This window comes from Gopherus flavomarginatus, chromosome 20, assembly GCF_025201925.1.
Source record: "Gopherus flavomarginatus isolate rGopFla2 chromosome 20, rGopFla2.mat.asm, whole genome shotgun sequence".
Classification (NCBI taxonomy): Eukaryota; Metazoa; Chordata; order Testudines; family Testudinidae; genus Gopherus; species Gopherus flavomarginatus.
Window position 1 is genome coordinate 19,049,875 of NC_066636.1, and position 22,984 is coordinate 19,072,858.

General features: G+C 43.8%; 1 protein-coding gene across 6 annotated transcripts; it reads left to right on the forward strand.

Annotated features, from left to right (window-relative positions):
- The first annotated feature begins 249 nt into the window (after window positions 1–249).
- Window positions 250–21,824, forward strand: ENSA (endosulfine alpha). 6 transcript variants are annotated; one of them, XM_050930416.1, is made up of 4 exons: window positions 250–424; window positions 6,916–7,041; window positions 10,901–11,067; window positions 21,716–21,824. In XM_050930416.1, exons 1-4 carry the CDS (start codon window positions 368–370, stop codon window positions 21,807–21,809), a joined length of 444 nt encoding a protein of 147 aa, XP_050786373.1. In that variant the 5' UTR covers window positions 250–367; the 3' UTR covers window positions 21,810–21,824. The 6 variants fall into 6 exon arrangements, with proteins under 6 accessions (XP_050786373.1, XP_050786376.1, XP_050786371.1 ...); XM_050930419.1 differs by lacking the exon at window positions 21,716–21,824 and adding an exon at window positions 12,044–13,649 and having other exon boundaries at window positions 252–424; XM_050930414.1 differs by lacking the exon at window positions 250–424 and adding an exon at window positions 5,836–6,435.
- The last annotated feature ends 1,160 nt before the right edge of the window (window positions 21,825–22,984 follow it).

Genomic DNA, 22,984 nt, shown 5'->3' on the forward strand with positions numbered 1-22,984 from the left:
CCCCACCCCCGCCTCCTCTCCGTCTCCTATTGGTCCCGCTAAGTTTTCGTCATTCCCAAGTTTTGCCCTGCCCGTTCTGCTCCTGCCTCACTCTCCATTGGCCCTTTGCCCCATCTGTCTCGTCTCAGTATCCCGCCCTCCCTTACCAAGCCTCCTGAGGGCTCTGATTGGTTGGTTATGATATCATCATGGCCTCCGGAGCTTTCTTATTGGATGCTCTGCTTGTCAGTTACCAGGCAGAAACGTTAGGGGGGCTGCGGCGGCCATTTTGGTTACAGAGTAAAAGTGACAGGAGCCGGGGAGAGCGTGGGAAGTAGAACGTCGGCCCTTCTCTCAGCCACGTCCCTCTTCCCTTCCCTGTCCCACCATGTCGGAGAAGCTCAGCGCCGACAGCCGGTGCGAACAGACGGGTGACGAGAAACAGGTGAGGGGCTGAGTCTGGGCGGGATCGCGCTGGGCTCCGATTGGCCACTGGGACCGCCCGTACGCGCATGGCTGTGCTGTGATTGGCTGCCCTACTCGTCGCTCTCGGTAACGGTGTTTGGTCATTGGCTACAGGTCTGGTGGGGTGGTACTTCCGGGGGGGGTTGGTCGTGGGGTAGATAGGGCTTAAGTGCAGCGTGAGTCTGGGCGGGTTGGGGGCGGTGGATTGTGGGATACTGGGGGTGTGGAGGTCTGTGAGGCGGGGCAGGATGGGGTCAGAGCGGGGTGGCGGGTTCCTGGGGGTGTGGAAGCTTCTGGAGCAAGGGCGCCCCCGTGGGTCGGGACAGGGCGGGGCAGGGGGGGGAGACTGTGATGTTGGGGGGCTCCTGGTCCGGGGGTTGCATCCAGCCTTGGGGTGGTTCCACTAGGGCAGGGGCTGATGGTGGAGGGAGGATCTGGGAGTGCTGGGTTGGGACTTGGACCTCAGCATGGGGAGGCTCCGCTGTTGGTTGGAGCTTGGGGGGATTGAATTCTTCCATTGACTTAGTTGTGTCTTCACCTGGGGTTGGCTTACCTACAGCGCTCACTGGGGTTTTCACACACACCCTGAGCCATGTGGCTGGGTCAGTCTAAATTTTAAGTGTAGACCAGGGCTAAGGTTATAGGTCTCCATGAAGCCATGTATGGGAAAGGAGAGAGACAAGGTGAATGAGGAAATATCTTTTATTGGACCAGCCAGCGTCTGTTGGTGGAAGGTACAAGGTTTTGAGCTACGCAGAACTCTTCAGCTCACCCGCTCCACCAGGGCATCTGAAGAAGAGCCCTCTGTAGATGGAAAGCTTGTATCTTCTACCAACAGAAGCAGTCCAATGAAATATACTACCCCACCTACCCATGTGTGTCTCATATCCTGGGACCAATACAGCTACAGCTCTGCAAACATATATATGAAATGGCTTATAATAAGTGTCCCTCTCCCACCTGTTAAGACCCCAATGGTAGGAGAAAGCTGACTGCCCAGCCCAGAGAGAGCCACAAGAAGACTAAAGCGTGCAGGAGTTGCTTTAAAAGCAGTTGGTTTGATGGCGTCAGTATAAATAATGTCAGTTCACCTCAGTTTCATGACTTCTCCCTAAATAATTTTTGATGAGAGGTGAGATCAGGTTTGCTTGAGGTGGCGGTAAATTAGGATTATATAATAATGGCTGCTTCAAAGTAAGTAGGGGAATTTCCCTATGGTATTAAGGGGGAGGCATGTTTCTCTCAAAATACCAGTTCAGGCTTGCACTAAAGCAGTCGCTTTGTTCTGGACAATTCTGTAGTTCTGTGCACAAGCTGTTGATTTATTTGAAGTAATAAAGTTCCTTAGGCTAAAGCAAAATTCAGGGTGTGGCCTGAAAATGAAGCTGCAGTAGATGAGAAGAGGTGGCATTATTACTTTGGGGGGGGTGAAGCTGTAGTGGAGGTTTTGTATTAACGCTGCGGGACTGAACTGTAGTGAGTAATGATATCAAATTATCCCACATAACCCTTCTGCACAAAAATTCTTGTTTTGCCTTTTGTCTAGGGCAGCTTAGCAGCATGGTGTGCAGCTCCCCTGAGTCATCGACTTTCTTAGAGCATTGCCCATGGTGTCGTGAGCAGCTACTCAGACTTATCCACTTTATTTAAAGACTGTCTTATCAAAGATGCATTGTCTTTCCAATTGTTAGTTTCTCTTGATTCTCTTTAATGGATGGTAACCAAAGAGAGGAGACAGTAGCTTTAGGGAGAAGGAGAAACCTGACTTAAATAGTCTCCTCCAAAATGCCTTGGCATCGTCTGTCCTAGAAATCATATATGTTGGGACTGGAGAGAAGGTTTGTCCAATCTGAAACCTTCATTTTAAATATTAACTCTTTTCACTCTTGGTTTTAACGTAGGGAAATACTTACTCCTAAAGCATCCTTTAACTTGAAATGCTAAAATGGGTACATCAGAGGATGTGACTTCCTGACCTCAGAAGGCACAGTTTCTCGTAATGACTTCCGCAGGGGACCCTGAATATTAAACGCCACTTCACCATCGGACTTAATTTTAAAAAAATCTAAATATGTTTCTGAAGTTCGTGTAGGAGCATAATCCAAATTCCTTCTCGGAGCTCTCACCCCACCTCTAATAGTTATGAAGTGGAAGAGCATTCTGGGTAACAGTTTGCAAGAACACTTTGAAGACTGTTTTGTCTCAGTTTCTATACACAGCGCTGCCATCTCAGCCTTCAGAACTGGAGCAGGATTAGCACAGGCCAGGTGTTCTCATACAAAACATTGGCAGCTCTCAGCCAAACCGGTTATTGCCCAAACTAATGGTGATGCCAGGACAACAAGGATCTGTCAGAACAATAGGCTTTCCTGATCTTACAGTATTATTAGAATACAGGCTAACAGTCATACAGCTAAAACCTACTGGCCATCTGGGCACGTGTGTTCAGTGATACAGGTTCTCTGGGAAAAGTGGCAGCCGTTTGTCACTGTTAATTTTGAACAGTGACGAACTATAAAGATCAGCTCTGTGGCAGTTTGTATACAGTGGCAGGACAGAAGCATGCCCTGTGTGAATCCTGGTGGCTTAATCTATCTTGATAGGCCGGTGGCATCATGCTTTTGAAAAGGTTCTGTTGTCTTTTTAGTTCAGGTGCATTGCAGTGCTGCACATATAGCCCTGCTATCCAAAAAATGCTCACTGGTATTAATTTCCCAGCTGTGGTGTTGGCCACTGATCTTATTCCAATAAGTTGAATAAAGCACAAAGCCATTGACTGTAGTATGCCTGAGCAGCAGTTAAAGATAGTGTACCCAGGATAACAGGAAACGGCCTGAGTAATGGGAGGGAAACGGCCTTTATGGCCATGTATGGAGATACGACTTAGAAATAAATAATTGAGGGGAGGAGGTGGGATTGAGTGTCTGGTAAGAGAGCCAGAATTCCTGCTGAGACACCAAACAGCGCTTTGGAACTTGTGCCTCTCTCTTCAATTCTCTGCCAGTAAAGGATCCCTTTATTTCTGATACTTTATTTCATGGGCAGCGTCTCTTTGAGTTGTAGTTGGCTGAGTGGCATCTGTCTACCTATATCCTCTTCCTAGAAAAGAGAACTTCGTTAAGACAGCCAGAGCAATAAATCTCTATTAACCTTAACACCATTGGAATAAATACTATAGTTGAAGATATTTCAGAGAACACTTGTGGCTAACATTCCACAGCCAACTTCTCAGCAGTTGTCAACTGCCTTTAATAGACCAGATACCAGCTTGTATGTTTCTGGTTGGGCTACGTATAGTCACTAGCTGCCACCTGTCATCCACAGAGCATCCTCCAGTATACCTGTCTGTGCTGCGCCAGGCACACATCTTAGCTCTTAGCTTCCAAGCCTCTCCATTCCAGTTTCCCCACTATGCTCAACAGATTGGAGAATAAGGTACTTACACAGGTAGGAAACATCGTTTCTACCCACTGTCTCCAACCCACTAGTCAACTATCAGACACGAGGACCAGTCTACCTCCCACTCGACCCAGCATGGACTCTAACTGCAAAAATACACATTCACCATTGGACGTACCAGCAGTACTAACTTCGTCCTGTACGTCTTTCCTTACCTGGAAGGACCAGACCCGAGACTGAGAGATTTCAGTGTCTGTCTATGGCTCAATCAGTCTAAGACAGTGAACAATGAACAGTTATGATGATGTGGATTTTGAGATGTGGGCACACCTGCCTTCACTTTCTGTTGGCTAATCTATTAATTTGCAGTGGCATCTCGAAATATTTTGCCTCTCCTTCCAGTGTTTTACCTGTTAATGGTCCAAATGTCACAGGCTGGTGCAGGCCAGCAACAAAGAAGATCTGAGGATCCCAGATGTGCTGCACAGACCATCTTAATTGAACTGAGTTCCTACTGTGCAAGATCTTGCTTTTCTGGAATTGGTGGCAATAGTGACTAGCAGGAATGGAGGTTTCCAGAATTGCCTAGTGAATGCAGCAGGCAGAGAGGGCTGACAGCTGAGCCAGCCCATGAGGCTGCTCTCTGTAGAGAAAAATAATCTAAATCCAGATCTTAAACAGGTCAATGGCCTCTGTTCTAAATCTTTGAAAAACTTAGTGACCACTGAAATGCCTTCCAACAGATGACTTATCAAGAATAACAGCATCAGCAAGATTTCTTAGGACAGACTGTGCCGTTCTGTTTCTGGCCAGCTACTGTTGACCCTCGAGTGTAATAAGCAGGAGAGCCCTAGGAAATGGAATTTACTGTATTTGGTAATTCATATTCTCAGGATTTTTATACCATTAAGTCTGCTCTCAGATGTATTTAGAAATTCTGAAATAACTGAGAAATGTCGTCATTCTGTGGTTCTGCTGACATCCATGCTCTCTGCTGGACTCTTATGTCTACACAGTCCCCTCCACTTAAGCAAACTCTGCTTAAAGAATAAGGCTCTGATAAGCACTCTCTTGGAGGACAGAAGTGTGACAATCCTTCTATTCCTCTTTCCTCACGTGATTGGAGGGGTGGAAGTGAGTAATACGTCCCAGGCAGCCCTCAGACCTCCTCTACCACTGGGCTGAGACAAATATTTAGTTGCAGATGGTATCAATTTTGAAGCTCTTGTGCAGCAACTTATTTACAATGGTTTTTAAGTGACAGCTTCAGAACTAGTCCACATTATCAGGTATTTACAGGTCTCAATTAATTTTCTAGGTTAGGATACTGATTTCTATCTTTTTTTGTTAATTTTTCCAATCTGAAAGTTTCACGTCTGTTTCAGCAGAGTTCCATCTATGTATTTCTGAGCAAAGGTATCTTGAACCCAACCATAACATGCCCAATCCTAACCATTAAGGCAGAAATTTTCCTGTTCTCTTTACTAAAATCAAATGTAGATTATCTATTTGGATGGATTCTGTCCTGCCCTTTTAGCAAAAGGGACTCAATTTAATCGGAACACAGGAGTAGCTAGGCTGGATCAAACTCATGGTCCCTCTAGTGTGATGCCCTGTCACTGACATTGACCAGAATCCTATTTCTTACATCTCTGTGATCTTGTTCTAGCAACTATTTGTGACTGTATTGGCACCTGCATGCCAAGCTGAAGATAAATGTTGGGTTTTTTTTCCCTCTGCAAAGTTTTTTAGTCTTTGATTCCAGCAGGGACATGGAAAATCTCAACCCTGTTTTTACCTTGCCTGATCTATTCTGTACTTAGGCTATGAGCCTTTGGGTCCAGAGGAATGAGAAGGAACTTGCCACAGAACAAGTCAATGCCACTTCTTGATCAACCAGAGATATGGTATTATGTGCCGTTCTACCACTGGGGCTGAGCTTGCTGCATCTGTGATACCGGATGGCATAGATGATTGATAATGGTATTGGAGGTGCCAGTTTGAATTTGGCCTTGGTTGAAACTGACTTGAGTCAGCATTGTTTGGTTTGTACGACACAAGTTGCAGAGTCTCAGACCAGTTCTTAGGACAGGTGTCCATGTTGCAAAAACAATCACACGTGAGGGGTTGGTGGGGATCTCTGCAGAGGGGCCAACATTTCTTAGATCTTAAGGCCAGAAAGGATTGCAAGTCTGACCTTCTGTGTAACACAGTCCATAGGACAGAGAGTCTTTGATGGTGAAATACCATCTTGCTCTGGAACTGTTCTCTTCAGCATAGATCTGAGGCACACACATGGGTGGGGTGGCTTAGGGTATCTGATGCCATCTGTGCTTTGTGGATACAGAGACCTTCTGGCTTCCTGGGCTGTCTTCAGCATTATGGAATTTCCCTTCATGAAGAAATATGCATTGAAAACATTGATTTGCCTCTTGTCCTTTTAATGATGTTTAGTGATCAGAGCTCAGTTGTTTAAAACAACTATCTTTGAGCAATGCTAGGAAATGGCACTGGGGAATGTTGATGCGTTGGATACATGTGAACAACAACTCCATGTTGAAGCAGCAGAACTTGATCTCTGCGACCCACTTGGTGAGCTGTTTCTGGCATGTTGCTTGCTCTTGAGTATAAAAGCTTGGTTGAATTTCTAGCCACTACCCATATTGGCTCAGCCAATTGGCTTCTGCCATGTGGAAAGGTTAGTAGAGTTACAGATGGTGCCATGCTTAACTGATGGGAGTTGATGTGAAACTGATGACTGCCTGCTGAACCTCATTGTCTGGGTCAAACTTACCACTGGCTCCTTATCAATGGCTGGATCTCTCACCTGGCCTATTTATCTGCCCGCTTTCCCACAGGCTTTCTGAGAAAGCCACTCCCCCTATGGGTTTAGAATAGAGTTTACAGTATTCTCAAAGTATGTTTAAGCATTTAAGGGGCCACACCTCAATTAGTGATGAATATTAGGCTTGTAGTTACAGGACAAACATTGTATAACTAGATTTCTGAGGTAAAATAAAGGTGTCCTCTTTCATAGAATTGAGTAGCTTTAATCTGTTTCTTGTTTTTCAGGATACGCAGGAGAAGGAAGCAGTTGTCCCTGAGAGAGCAGAAGAAGCAAAACTAAAGGCCAAATATCCTAATTTAGGACAGAAGCCAGGAGGGTCAGACTTCCTAATGAAAAGACTGCAGAAAGGGGTACTTACTACTCAAATACCCTTGTCTTGGAAGCTAACGTCGTCATCACTAGATGGTGTAAAGAAAAGTGTGTATGATGTAGACAGTAGCATTTAAAGTAGTCTAGATATTGTTAGTAAAGACTGTATTGAATGGGAAGTATCAGAGGGGTAGCCATGTTAGTCTGGATCTGTAAAAGCAGCAAAGAATCCTGTGGCACCTTACAGACTAACAGATGTTTTGGAGCATGAGCTTTCATGGGTGAATACTCACTTCGTCAGATGCATGTAGTGGAAATTTCCAGAGGCAGGTATGTATATATGCAGGCAAGCTAGAGATAATGAGGTAGTTCAATCAGGGAGGATGAGGCCCTGTTCTAGCAGTTGAGGTGTGAAAACCAAGGGAGGAGAAACTGGTTTTGTAATTGGCAAGCCATTCACAGTCTTTGTTTAATCCTGAGCTGATGGTGTCAAATTTGCAGATGAACTGAAGCTCAGCAGTTTCTCTTTGAAGTCTGGTCCTGAAGTTTTTTTGCTGCAGGATGGCCACCTTAAGGTCTGCTATAGTGTGGCCAGGGAGGTTGAAGTGTTCTCCTACAGGTTTTTGTATATTGCCGTTCCTAATATCTGATTTGTGTCCATTTATCCTTTTTCGTAGCGACTGTCCAGTTTGGCCGATGTACATAGCAGAGGGGCATTGCTGGCATATGATAGCATATATTACATTGGTGGAGGTGCAGGTGAATGAACCGGTGATGGTGTGGCTGATCTGGTTAGGTCCTGTGATGGTGTCGCTGGTGTAGATATGTGGGCAGAGTTGGCATCGAGGTTTGTTGCATGGATTGGTTCCTGAGCTAGAGTTACTATGGTGCAGTGTGCAGTTGCTGGTGAGAATGTTTCAGGTTGGCAGGTTGCCTGTGGGCAAGGACTGGCCTGCCACCCAAGGCCTGTGAAAGTGTGAGATCGTTGTCCAGGATGGGTTGTAGATCCCTGATGATGCGTTGGAGAGGTTTTAGCTGGGGACTGTATGTGATGGCCAGTGGAGTCCTGTTGGTTTCTTTCTTGGGTTTGTCTTGCAGTAGGAGGCTTCTGGGTACACGTCTGGCTCCGTTGACCTGTTTCCTTATTTCCTCATGCGGGTATTGTAGTTTTGAGAATGCTTGGTGGAGATTTTGTAGGTGTTGGTCTCTGTCTGAGGGGTTAGAGCAGATGCAGTTGTAATTGAATGAGAGATTTGGGTTCAGTATGTACATAGAAATATAAGCAGCCTATCTATTGACTAAACCAGACCAGTGACCTGAACTTGTTATAATGCCATTTGTATCTAATACGTTTCTATTCATTACCGTTGCTGGCCTGGGGATATATCGGGCATGAAATAAGTCGGACATGACCACTTGAAAAGTATTCAAATGTATGAAAAAACATAATTTTGATGTAGCTGTCCAGAATGAATGAGTTTACTTGTACCTTGAATGACTTTGTGCTTATGAATGTTATTGATAATGCGAGCTTGTGCCAGGTCTGTAGGACCTGATTAAAGCTCTTTAGGATTGGCCCCATCCAAAGCCCACTGAAGTCACCATAGTAGATGTCTCTGTGGCACATTCCCCCGTTTCCTAAGCTCCTGATCGAGACCATCCCAGGCTGTTCTTGCGTTGGGTTGTCTTTTGTGTGGTGGGTTTTGCTATGTGGATATTCTTTACTGGCTTCCCAGTTCTCCACCTTGTGACCTGTCATGATTTGGACTCTGATACTTAGAAACTAGTGCACTGGTCTCCCTGTGCCATCTGGGCCTCTTCCTGGGATGTACCTTAACACTGTGGAGCTGGTCCTGCACCAGCCAGTGATCTGGCAGATCAGATGTTCCAAATCTCACATGTGGGTTCGAAGTAGAACTCTTAAAGAATAATGATGCAAAATTAGAAACTGTGGGCTTGATTTTTTTTCCACTGCCCTGCACCTTGTGCAGTCACTTAGACTGGTGCAAGGTGGGTGTAGAAATGCCACCAGCTCAGAATGGCAGCATTTTACACCCACTCTGTACTGGTGTACGACTGGCCAGGGTTTAAGGCGATGGTGTATCAGGCCTCGTGACTCCTCTATCTGAGGAATTAGTTAAAGCCCCCACTGAAAACCAGTAAAGCAAAGCCTGGCATCTCGTTTATAGTTGTAATATTTTACATAGCCATTGTAAAGCAGGCTGGTACAGTATATGAGCCTGTTACCCCTTCAGATTGTATAAAAATCCTCTGAGAAGTTGGGAAAATGCAGCTGTTTTGCTGTTTTTTCCCATTTAGAACCACAGGGATTCTGCCCACTCCCTCTGCTTTGCTTCACTGGAATTAACATCATTGTTTTCCTTTTATAGCTTTTATTTATAGCCTTTCATCCTGCCAAAACATTGTTGTGTGCCAGCATTATCTCTTGCTGTTGATGTTACTCTGGTAATGTTTTAGGTAACAGCCTGCAGATCAAGCACAACAATAATGGTTATTTAATTTCTTGGCATGGAAGCAATAAGGGTTTTTGTTTTTAAATCTGATATTTAGAGGAGAATCAGGCCCTAACTCAAACCAGTGGGACAGCAAAATCAGTCCCTTCTCATTTATACCAAAGCCCTTGTATGGTGCTCTGGAAGACATGTCATTTATACCCACTTTAAGGCCTCTCTTATGCTGCCAGAATAGGGTAGATGAAAATAGGGTCCTGGGGTCTTTCCCCATTATGATTATAGCCATGTGACAGTAGGCCAAGTGTTTGGGCTTTAAAAGTCACTGTAAGGAACTTAGTAAACACAACTGAGGGCTTGTCTACATTACTTGCTGGATCGAGGGGCAGTGATCAATCCAGCATGGGTTGATTTATCATGTCTAGTCTAGATGCGATAAATCAACTGCTGAGTGCTCATCTGTCGACCCTGGTACTCCACCAGGGTGAGAGGCGCAGGAGGAGTTGACGGGAGAGCATCAGCCATCAACTTACCGCAGTGAAGACACTGCGGTAAGTAGATCTAAGTACATCGACTTCAGCTACGTTATTTATGTAGCAGAAGTTAGGTAACTTAGATCAGTTTCTCCCCCCCCCACACTCCACCAGTGTAGACCAATCCTGAGATTCCATGTTATAAAGTTTTATCAACTGCAGTTGTACTTGGTGAATTGTTTGTTTACCATACACCTTGGTAAAGGAAGTAAATGATCATGGTTATCCTTTCAAATAAGTATTACAGAAAGGCCGAAAATTTGTTGGGGGCGACTGGTGGTGTTACAAAGTTACTTAAAAGTATGTGCATAAAACGGGAAGGTGCATTTCCTTGTGTGGAAGAAGCCTGCTTGTCTGGCTTCCAGTCTTCTGTAACTGCTTCTTTAAAGTGAAGATTTAGTGTCTGTTCTTAGGCCAGGGCTGTGTAAATCTTGCTGGCATAGCTTTGCCTGATAGGGGTGTGAGAGTTATTTTGCTTGGGTGGGTTTGTTTGTTTGTTTACAACACAGCTGTGCCAGCAAAAACCCGCCTGTAGATACAGTTCTAACAGCACAAAAGCGCTTTTGCTGGGATAGTTTATTTCGCTCACCGAACCTGAATGAACTGTGCCAGCAAAAGCCCTCTGCTGCTAGTATAACTGTCTATGCTAGCAGGATTCTGCTGGGGTAGCTATAGTTCTGTGGCTATACTGGAACTTCTAAGTGCAGGCTAGGCTTATCTAACGAGTCTGTAAATTCAGTGACACAATGCGGTACATTGACCAAGCTACTTCTTAAATGAAGAAAACATTCATGGTTAGATAGGTTAGATATGTTCACAATAGTCCAACAAGTTTTTGGGCAGTATGTTTTCTTAAGACTTTGCCAAAGTAACCTGAAATCCTGTCCCTCTTTCAGCAAAAGTATTTTGACTCGGGTGACTACAATATGGCCAAGGCAAAGATGAAGAACAAGCAGTTGCCAACCACCGGGCCTGACAATAACTTGGTGACAGGAGACCATATCCCGACACCACAAGATCTTCCACCGAGAAAGTCATCACTTGTAACCAGCAAGCTGGCAGGGTAAACCTGCACTTCTGATTTTTTTTTTTTTAATTATTAATTTTTGTGTGTGTGTGTGTATCAAACTGATTGAACTTCACTGTATTATAGGGCTGGGATGATCGGAATTCATGTAATCATTCATATACTTACAGTAATCAAACAAAAGGAAAGGAAGTGAGATGTGTTTATAGTCCTGGGTGTGTGTGTGTGCAGATTTTTACAACTGGTGATCAGTCAGCTGAGTGGATCCTTTCCATACAAAGTCAGTTTGCTGCGTTAGTTTGCGTGCAGCAGAAACCCCTCGGGTATCGGAGGAGTCATGTCAGAAGTGTTTGAACTTTGCCACCTCGCTATCTGAGCAAGGAAGCTTATAAAAGCAGAATACTGCACCAGAGGATTGGCCTGCTGTTGGTTCTCAGCTTGGCTGCACAACTGGAGTGCAGATCCTGGGACTCTGGGGGCCTCTTGCTGTTCAGCTACTAGGTTCAAGGTGCTGAGAGGTATAGAAAGAATTGGGCAGGACTAGGATGACCAACAAACAGGTGGCCCATGGGTATGTGTTATGCTTGAGCTAAATGAATAGTGGAACTCTTGAACAAGAAATTAGCAAGAAAACAAAATAATTCGACAAAATATGTTTTTAAAGAAGTGTCAAGATTTGCCATTCTGCTTGGCTGAGCAAATTGGGAACTATTCCATACTCACAGGTACCAATGTGCTTTGGCAAAATTAGAGTAAGCCCTCTTGAAAGAAGACTCTCTTCAGTTCTACCTCCTGGAATCAGCAGGTTTTTAATCTTTGATTTCCTCTTTGAAAATCCAGTGTTCTTAATTGTCAACGTTTAAAACAAACTACTTACCTTCAATCAGAACTTGTATCTGTGACTGAATTGCTCTGTCTCAGGAACTCATATGACCCTGATCACCGTAATATCTGAACACCTCACAATCCTCATAGCACCCCTGTGAGCACTGCACTTATCCCACTTTTACAAATGGAGAACCGAGGCGCAGAGAGATGAAGTGATTTGCACACGGTCACAAAGTGGCCGAGCAAGGAACTGAACCTGTATCTCCCAAGTTTCAGACTGGAAATAAGGTGTAAATTTTTAACAGTGAGAGTAATTAACCATTGGAACAATTTACCAAAGGTTATGGTGGATTCTCCATCACTGACCATTCTTAAATAGAGAGTAGATGTTTTTCTAAAGGATCTGCTCTGGGAAGTATGGCCCATGTTTTGTACAGGAGGTCAGACTAGATGATCACAATCATCCCTTCTGGCCTTAGATTCATTCATAGATTCCATGAGTCTTAAGTCCCAGGCTAGCACCTTAACTAATTGCTGAAAATACGGAGTAGTTAGCTCTGTTGGAAAGGATTAGGAAGAGTGTAAAGCAAACATGGCTTACTGTATTGTAGTTCAGACAAATGGGACAATAATTATGACCCTTCTGAGCCCATGAGGATGCGTGGGGAAGAGAAAATTCTCTTTGAAGGTAGATCACCAGCCTTTTTGTTTGTTTTTTTTGTGTTTGTTTTTAAACTGAGAACCTGGGAGGATGGAGTGGAAAGAAGCATAAAAGCAAACTTACATTAATGGCATAGCACATTAGTAGCTTGGTCTTGTTTTGTTTTGTTTTTTGTTCCTGCCTATGTCTGTTTCAGGCCTGAAAATCATGATTCAGTGAATGCAGCCTGTGGAATGCAAGATCACAACTGATAATGCATGTCAAATACGGTCTTTGTGTGGCATAGAAAATACAGCATTTCACCTGGGACACAGGATCGAACTGCGTTTATAATCTTGAGGAATATTTTAGCAGCGATGCATTAGTGTGTTGGGTTAAAAGGTGTTTCACTGGAATGATAATTTTAAGATTTCAGCATGAAGCTTGCTGTGCTGAAAGCAAACATGAATCTCGGTTTTAAGTCCAGAATTTAAAGATTTGGGTTTGTTTGTTTTTTGGGGACAGGGGAGGGAATCTGTTTAATCAGTTCATTCTGTAGGATACCATATCGAGGTCAAGAAAACCCAATGAAAGGTAACACTTGAAACTCCACAACTGATGTAGCTTTCTCTACATACATTCTCTGCTATGCCTTACTTGGTCATTTTTAGTCCCTAAAGTAATTCGTACAAAAGTCTGTTTCAGTTGACTGTGTGTTGCTGCTGATGATTCTAAATGGAAAACATGATATTGTATCTAGCTAATCAGGGTATTTCTAAGAGTCATGCTTCAAAAAAGAAGTAAAAAGCCAAGCCTGACGTATCATACAAATCACCATCCATGTTTCTGAGATTGTAAGGAACCATTTTTTTTCTTTTCATAGAGACTGGTCAATAAAAAATCAATTTCAGCAGAGTGAAAAGGAGACAGGGTTTGGTGGGGAGTAGGGAATTCCTTCTTTGTAAATGTGTAACTTCATTCTTTAGTCTCTGTCTCCTCATGCCTTTTCTCCAGGTTCCAGTCTGAGAAGGTTGGGGGAAAAGCTACTGGTTTCTTGTATAATCGCCTCAAATGTCTTGCTCTTTGTCCCAGCCACATTGTAAATAGATATGAATCATATATATAAAAATATATATAATTTTTTACATCATCTTCATCTCTATCTTCTCTTGTTCTATGCTTTTTTCTTAAAACAAAACAGACAAAAAAAACCCTGCTCTTGCACTACTGAGTACCGGTCAGCTGTTGGCTACACCTTCATGGTGTTGATCTCAGTGACATCTGATTCACAGGGAGAACAGAGAGGAATTCACATGTCGAACCATTCACCCCACTCCCTCCAGGATTCAGGAACTACCAAGTGTATTTTTATAGAAAAGAGGAAGAAATTACCTTCAAAATACTGAGTGAGAAATATCAGGAGAGATGATTATTTTAAAAAATAAACTTGTCTCAAACACATACTGAAGTCAGTTTTTGTTCAGTCATGAACACTAAACCAGTGGGGAAAGATGGACCCTAAAAAGGGAGAGTTGTGTATTTCACAGTGGCTTCTTTCCAGTTCCACTCCATTGTTTGGCGTGTGCAGCCTTAAATGTGGAAATGGAATGAGTGATCCTCATTGGACGGTTGCACTACATACAACTTTAGGATACAAATATTTTGTCCTTGGAATGATTTCTCCTCAGTGGAAACAGACTTCTGGGAAAAACTGAAGCATGGTTATAATTTTTTTTCTATATATTCCCTCTTCTGGGGAAATAACTGTGTAAGTGGAAACTTCTTTTGTTTGTTTGTGAAACGATGAAGCTAACTATTATTAATTACAGGTTTCAGAGTAGCAGCTGTGTTAGTCTGTATCCGCAAAAAGAACAGGAGTACTTGTAGCACCTTAGAGACTAACAAATTTATTTGAGCATAAGCTTTCGTGGGCTATGAATGAATCCATTCTATGCATCCGAAGAAGTGGGCTGTAGCCCACGAAAGCTTATGCTCAAATACATTTGTTAGTCTCTAAGGTGCCACAAGTACTCCTGTTGTTAATTAGAACTAGGAGCCCTGACAGCAAAACAGTAAAGGGCCTTTGCACGTTTGATGAGCTAACATGTTTGGATTTGTTTTTCTTCATGGGCCAAGCTGAGTGATACTTTCCTAGACCCAAATGCCAGGATCCCAGCAAAGAGCTGACTTTTCATCCCAAACAGTTCCTTGCTGCAAGTCATAGGGAATTGTGTTTCCTGGACAGAGGGTGGCATCTAGATCAGGCACAATTATAATAAACCAACACTCACGCCCATTATCTACTCCAGGACTACAGTATAGAAGGGATCTTAAAGGTTGAATCTGTTGATACTATTGGGGGATAAGTAAGGTATTTCAATGCCATGGTACAAACCCTAGGTAAAATGGCTGAGTAGTCTTTTGTTTCTACTGGCTGGGAAAAAAAACAAATAATGCTTATGTCCAGTTGAAGTTTTGATAGATGAGCAGTGTCTGAGCTAACAGAAGTATTATAAACCTTGATTTTTAACTGCAAAGGAAACTTTCAGTTCTCCTCTAAAAAGCCACAGTTAGTAGGATTTCAACCAAAGCTTGTTGAGCAAAGTGGCTGTATTTACAGGGTGGTGCTGTGTGACAGTTTGAGTGAATAGGCATTGCAGAAATGTGTAAATGGTAGCTCCACAGAGCCACTCGTGCTTCTCGGAGTGGGCAACTTTCAATATTTGAAATGCATTCATTTGCTTTGGCGTAATTTATCTTGTTGCACAGGCAGGATATGCAACTAGACAAGAGCAAACTAGATTAACTAATGTCTCAATGTGATTAAATCGTTCAGGTTTTTTAGGACTGCTCAGGGGTTTGAGCATTGGCCTGCCAAACCCAGGGTTGAGTTCAGTCCTTGAGGGGGCCATTTGGGGATTGGTCCTGTTTTGAGCAGGGAGTTGGACTAGATGATCTCCTGAGGTCCCTTCCAACCCTGATAATCTATGATTCTATGACTGGGATGCAAGGTTTGTCCTGAAGATTTTGTCTCTTGCATTGGTGCAAAACACCATGTTTCCGATTTAAACTGGTGTAAATGATTGTACAAGGTACAGGCTGATGGAGAATTGAGCCCACTCGCTTTTAAAGGGAGCTATAGCATTACTTTTTGTGAGCAGCAGAGGGCAGAAGAAATTTTACTTCTCTAGCGATTTAAAAAAAAAAAAAATCCAACATCTTCCCTCCCCCCTTCTCTCCCTCTAAGCAAAACTTACTTACAACACTTCTAAAATCATGTGATTTTTTTTTTCTCCATCAAAACTATTTTCCTATTTCCGCTGTAACAATTAACTGCACTGAAAGAAACTCCTTTGGTAGTGGTTTATTTTTAAGAAGCTGATGTATAAAAGCATTTTCCATGGGGATGCGTTTTCCCTTATTAAATTTGTTTGTTTGCCATGGTATTTCTTAGTGCCCTGTTCCTTTTGGGGTGGGAAGGAAGGAACATTCAGTACCAAATCACTGTAAAAATAAAACCCCGTGACAGCTCTGTATTCTTTTTGGCTAAGCTGCAGTTTCCCAAGGAACTGTGCACGTTGAGCTCTTATGTCTAGGGTAGGTCCAAGGGAACAGTGAAACAGATGCGGGGTCATAACTGTATAGCAATTCCAGTTAAGGAGGCTGGTCAGTGATTGTGCTAGCCCCTTAGGGGCCCTAAGCAGAAATATTCCACCACCACCACATAATAATAAGCAAATAGGAGGCCCCCTTGTGCTGCTCAGGGCCCTAAACAATTGCTTAGTCTGCTTATGCCTAATGCCGACTCTAAGGGTAGTATGCCCACTGCAGCCTAGTCTAGCAAAGTGTCGTTTAGCAGGCCCTCCCAAGGAAGGGGCCTTGCATAGTGCAAGTTCCCACAGTATACTGGGACAGTAGAATATGGGGCCCCTATGCTACAGTTAAATCACAGCAGGCTGAGGCAGTATCTTCAGTCTCCCCTCTCCATCACACTTGAGACATGCAGTGGTTAAATCTTCCATCTGCATGCAGTGTTCCCGCATCATATCTGGCCAAAGGTTCAGATTTTTGCAGTGGGCCAAGAACAAGCTATCGGTGGGGCCCAGGGTTGAGTCAGGAGGCCAGACAGCCTCATTTTAGATTATTGGGGCTTTTGAGGATGGTTTTTCTCCACTCGTTCTTTTGTGGCCCTTCCAGTGGTTCATGGAGAAAAAGGTGGGCTGAGCCTTGTGTTTCCTTGTATATGAAGACTGAGCTTGTAGGAATGTAACTACCATGGACAAGGGTCTGATCCAAAACCGATTGGAGACTCCCATTGACGTCAATGGTTCCAAAGCAGAACTTAATGGAGCACCCACCTGCAGCCTACTACGTTACCTCTCTTGTTTTGGACGTAAGATCCTTTCTCCAGCTTGAGTCTAGGGAGAAGACACAGAATGAGACGAGGATAACACCAGTGTCCTGGCTAATATTTTCCCTCTCAGTTGAATAATCTCCAGTTCCAGGGTATCTGGTATGAGGTAATGTTGATCCCACCAACACCTGCCTTCTTGACCTGTGTTCTTTTTAGGCTACATCCTATGTTTGTCTAGCACTTTGAGATAAATGAGTATAGAAACAGAAAACAAAAGCAGAGCTGAAAGCAAATGAGACTCTCCAGTCTCCATAACTGTAATATAACTTTTCTGGTAAGAGTCCTCTTTTGGCAAATATTAGTGCAAGTGATTAAAGTGCCCCCTCCTGACCCACTTTACTGATTGGGGGGGGAGGAAATAGCCAATCAATAATAGAGATCAAGTGAGCTAAGTGGTGGATGCTAATCAAGCATTTGGAAATCAACACTCATCTGGGTTCTGACTGAAGTCAGCACAAAGCTGTTCCCTCAGCCAATGTTTTAACTAAAGTATTTAGTTTTACACAGATTACCCCAAAAAACAGACACAGTCCATCTGGTTCCCCCTGAAATGGAGCTGCGTGTTGGGTGAGGGCATAACCAGCAATGATGTTGGGGGAGATGTCGGTCAAGAACTCTGGGGCAACATCTATCGACCATGATTAAATCTAGGTTCTGTAAAAGTGTGTGTGTGGTTAACGGTAACTCAGTATTTAAAGTCTCCTTTGAAAGACTTCTATTAACACAACAAACTCATTTTATCTGCTGTGTAAGGGCAGACCGTGGAGTTGATTTCCACCAGGATTTTGAACTGTGATCCTAGGGAATGCAAACTTTTCTAACCCAGAGCTTAGTCTAGGCAGCCATCCCCAGTGGTTTAGCAGTGCTATGCGTCTGAACCTAGACATATGGATCACCTTAAACTTATTTTGAAAAGTCAATTTAATACAAGGGTGATGGAATGTGATGTTATGACTGGAAAATAAGCTCCTGCATTTAGAATATACTGCTCTGATTTGCTTTAAGGTTTAATATCTGTTGTCTTTCTCCTTGTAGTTAGATCCTATTATTAAATCACAGCATTTTATTTCACTGACATCACTTATTGAAACCAGACTCGCTCTAAGGGTTTACATTTCATTTGTAGGGAATATGCAGTAATGCTAGCACCCATGGGAAGAAGCACCTTAGAAAAGCCTAATACAGATCCTGTGCCTAGCAGTGTGTGTGTGTTTAACTGGTTGCTTACAATGGGGCCCGATCCTGCCCCTGTTAAAATTCTGGCCAAATTCCTATTGATTTCAGTGAGAGAAGGTTAGGCCTAACCTAACTTTCCTGCTAGAAAGAGAAATGAATGAAAACTCTGCCTGTCTTCCCACCACATTTATTTTTTTTTGTTTCAGATTTAAAAATTTTATTAAAGTAAATGCTTGAAATGAAATATACACAGGTTGAGAGGGAAGGTACTGTACATCTGGGGTCAGCCTTGGGTTATGGGGGGTTACAGATACCGTTTGCAAGGATGAAAAGATACATATATATCGCATGCTGAAACACATCTCAGTTTTATAGCCACTTTGAAATATCTGCGTCTGAATTAAAGACCCATCAAACAGCCATAAAGGGGACTTGACATTTTTGTAGATCAGTTTTCTATTAAAATGTGTTCGATCCTTGTTAGATGTTTCAAAACTCAAGTTCATCTGTTCCCCGGCCAGCCCATGAGGGCAAGTTTCTGTATTGTGCCCGGGGCAGGAACATACTGTTCTGTGTCTTATGCCAAGTATGTGCTTTGCCCATGTTTGCATGTGTACTCAAGATTCAGCACTTGAAGGGAAATATGTGCTAGGTCTTGCCCTGTGGTGCTTGAGTGATCTCTGAGCAGCCCCTAAGCCTTTTTAAACCTGTGTTGGTTTCAGGGGCAAGAATTCAATACCCAGCAAGGATAGAGTCCTCAGAGCTGAAGAATGGACCTTGGGAGGCCTGACACTTTGTTTGTTGGTCCAGTAAAAGGAAACGCTTTGATCAACTGAATCAAAAATAACTTGCCTGGAATGCATGGTTCAGTGCCAAACTTTAGTTTGTTACATAAAGATTGTCCATGTGTAAACTGTAAACAGGTTGGTGAACTAGATCAGCACAAGAAAAATTATGTAAGGTAGGTGTAACTTCACATTTACCCTGGGTGGGGGAGAGGAGCCCTCACGTTACAGGTCCACCCCCCAGGCCAAGAAGAACAATGTCTCTCGGTTAAAAGATAAGTGACTAGGGTCAGGTCTATGTTATAGACTTTTGCTGGCATAGTTGTATCAGTCAAGGGTTTGTTTTGTGACCAACACAGCTGGACTGGCACAACCCCCCCCCCCCCTCTGAACAGAGTTCTATATATTCAATTGGCTTCAAAGGGGAGCCAACCCAATGCAGCTTCCTTAATGAATTTTTAACTAAAAAATATTTAGTTTTACACTGGCTAGTATCTTTCATCCCAGACACCTGTAGACGCAGTCCATCTGGCCCCACAGAAATGCAGCTGTGTCTGGGGTAGGGGGAAGAGGTTGGTCAAGAATTTTGTTGGCTCATGTTTTTGTTGATGTTGGCCAAAAACTATGCTTTGGCTAGTATCACTTGTTTCACTCGGCGGCAGGAATAAGCTTTACTGCCAAAGCACCGTTTTGCTCTGTCCACCTAGCCTAGGGGGCTCAAAGAACAGCTCAAGGTTATCTTCCCAAGGTGCAGGTTGTTTGTCTGACTCATTCTGACAATGAAGCTTGAAGCTCCTATAGAGTGGATGGTAGCAGCATGTACTCCTAATAAGAAACACAGAGATTAAAAGACCTCAAAGAGAATTAAGTGCATCCTCTGCTCTAGCCTATCACAGAATTGTTCCCTGCAAAACATTCCAGAGTGCTTTGTCACTCTAGCTTAAAGGTGGAGAACTTAATGAGCATGATTCCCATTGCTCCCCTCTGTATTTTTCCATAGCTTCAGCAGTAGCCAGCTCTTGGTTTCCAGCCTACATTTTTTCTGGCTCTGTTTTATCCCGTTACTTTAATAGCTTTTTTCCTCCTTGTTGCTTATGTCCTTCAAATCATATTGCCTCTTGGCCTTCCTTTAACCAGCCTGGATGCAAGTAATTGGTTCTGCCATGGAACTTTTATTAGACACCTATCAACCTTGTTGCTTCAACAACTTCAGGATCCTAGAACCAATGCTGCTTTCCTGCAACGTTCTGCTTGCAGTGCAGTTGAGAAAAAGCAGGAGGTGCTGTGGTCTTCCTTTCCCAACGCCTTGGCAGGATGTTGCCAGTTTGGTATCTTTTTTTTTTTTGAGCTGGGCTGCAGTATCCTGAATGCAGTCAAATCACTGCTATCAAAATAGGGGCTATCTAGCACAGGGGTAGGCAACCTATGGCGCGGGTGCCGAAGGCAGCACATGAGCTGATTTTCAGTGGCACTCAGACTGCCTGGGTTCTGGCCACCAGTCCGGCGGGACTCTGCATTTTAATTTAATTTTAAATGAACCTTCTTAAACATTTTAAAAACCTTATTTACTTTACATACAACAATAGTTTAGTTATATATTATAGACTTACAGAAAGAGATAGTCTTGTTGTCAGTAGCTACCGGTATGGTGTGCTGCTCTTGTTCGATGATGATGATAACAGTTGGCTGCGTGTGTATCTTACTACACTTCTAAAAACATTAAAATGTATTACCGGCACGTGAAACCTTGAATTAGAGTGAATAAATTAAGACTTGGCACCCCACGTCTGAAAGGTTGCCAGCCCCTGGTCTAGAACCTAGGAAGTGCCAGACCAGACCAGACCTTAGGACTGTGTAGGCCAGTATCCTGTCTCTGATGGTCTGTGAGGTTACAGGTCTCACTTTCAGCACTGCTGAGTGCTTGCAACTCTGGATGACATCAGTGGGGTGTGCTGGTGCTCAATCCATATGAAAATCAGGCCCAAAGGGATGTGTATGCAGCTCAATTGCAGATGCTATGCATTTTTCTCCCTTCCACCATAGGGAGTTTACTACCCACTCGCTACACACAGTGTCACTGCTTTCCAAGGATCTCGTTCTCTGTCCCATTTTCCAACTGTGCACCTGAGAGGCCACTCTTCCGCCTGTGGTATTTTTATCCAGAAATCCTGCCCCTCTCACTTCAAGGCATTGGAGCTGATTCTCCTCTCAGGCATTAGTGTAAATCCGAGGTAATTTCATTGATTTCAATGGAGTTGGAGTGGTTCCGGTGTTCTCAGGCAAATCTCCTGCTGTCCGGCTTCACTGCAGGTAGTAATGGTGAAGAAGCACACACATAGACGGGGTTACCATTACTGTGTTTTCCATTGATTTCAATGCAGTTACACTGATGTAAAACCCAGTGTCAGAGGAAAATCAGGCTCAGTCATTTCCTTTACAGTTCTCACCTTCAAATGCTCCCTTTCTTGTACTTCTGTGGAGCATTGTGCATGTGCGACATGCTCTATAGAACGGCTTCTTGCATGTTAGGGTACAGCACAATTCCAGGCATAGGATTTCCTACAGCCACTAACCCTGAAGTTTTATTGCTAGTATGAAAAGGAAATGATTAATATATAGGCAAAGAGGCACTTGTCCCTGACAGGTGGATGGCCATGTCGTCAGTGACGGGGCAATCCCACTGCCTCAGAGTTGGAAAGCTACTTTCATGTTGTCCTCTAGGACACAATGATTTGTCAGGGACATGTCGTCAGTGACGGGGCAATCCCACTGCCTCAGAGTTGTAAAGCTACTTTCATGTTGTCCTCTATGACACAATGATTTCAGTGTTTTTACTTTCAGTTGCATCTGGCCTGCTCTTTTCCCACCTATTGACCTGCCCTGTAATCAAGAGGATTACTCAACAGCTGCTGACGGCATTAGGTTGATCACATGATGATTGACGTTACAGTGTTGTATGCAGTGTAGCTGCAACCCTGTCATAGGGATCACCCTGCCTGTGTGACGAATTGTGGATTCTGTCTGGACCACTTCTGAATTTTGGATGATAGTATGAAATTGTATCATGAAATTACTGCATCATGGAAGGCCTCTATGAATGTGACTCCCCAGTGAGTTTGCAGAGTTGTGTCATGTCTCTGCCAGGCCAGAAGCAATGGTGAACAATCAGCACTCAAGGGCCTATTCAGAGTGAAAGAGCTTGGGATAACAGGTTTGCTCTAGGGGGGAGAAGCCAATTCTTGTTCCAGGCGGGGTTGGGATGAATGGAAAATGACCAAAAGGCAGAACAAAAGAAGCAAGTGACCTTAGCAGGACTCTATAAAGGGGCTTGGTAGAACTCCAGAGGGAAACACCTTGCACCAGATTCGGATGGAGGCTGCTGCAGGGGCAGCGTAGGCAATAGGGTGGAGGACCCTGCCTGCCTGAACATAAACTATCTTCCAAGGGAAGAGTGAGCCAATGAGGAACTTTAAGTTTAGGATGCTTTTGGGGTTTGTATGATATGTGCTTTACATGATTAAATATAAAGAGTATAAATCTGATGGATTGAACAAAGTGTGTGTTGGGGGAATCAGAAGCTTTCACAGCTTTGAGATGGAGTTCTGGAGGCGGGGCGGGGGCGGGGGTTCCAGGTAGAAGGTCTGTGCCCTCAGAGTGTGCCCAGGGACTGAGATTGTGGTAGTGACTGGACTCCATTCAGGCTCCAGGAGCTTGAAACACCCTTAGGAACCCTGATTATAGAGGCTTGAATTCCTCTCGCAGAAATCCTAATGTGTGGCCAGGAAGGGGTGCTTACTAGGATCTGAGACACCTGATACTCCCTAAGCGCCCTCACCACAGTATCCTTTGGCCTAACTTGACCCTCTGGGCTGACTACCCTTCCTCCAGGAAGCCTACTTCCTCTGCTGTGTCTAGTGGAGTTGGTTGAAACACTTCCTACTCTGTGTTTTTTGTCAAAATACACAGTTCCATCAAAGCTGAGACATTTTGCAGAGACATCTGTTTTGATGACATTTTCGATGTGAAGATTCCTGAACTCTATGCTCACTGAGAGAGACCCAATTCGAAAACCTAAGCATTTGGTTACCAACAGACATTTGGACACAATCC

Excerpts from the sequence above, each read along its gene's own strand:
- ENSA (XM_050930414.1), top strand. The coding sequence starts at position 6,361 with ATGTTGATGCGTTGGATACATGTGAACAACAACTCCATGTTGAAGCAG. Across the intron at positions 6,436-6,915 it reads TGATCTCTGCGACCCACTTG|GATACGCAGGAGAAGGAAGC; the intron begins GTGAGCTGTTTC and ends CTTGTTTTTCAG. Across the intron at positions 11,068-21,715 it reads GTAACCAGCAAGCTGGCAGG|TTGCATCTGGCCTGCTCTTT; the intron begins GTAAACCTGCAC and ends TTTTACTTTCAG.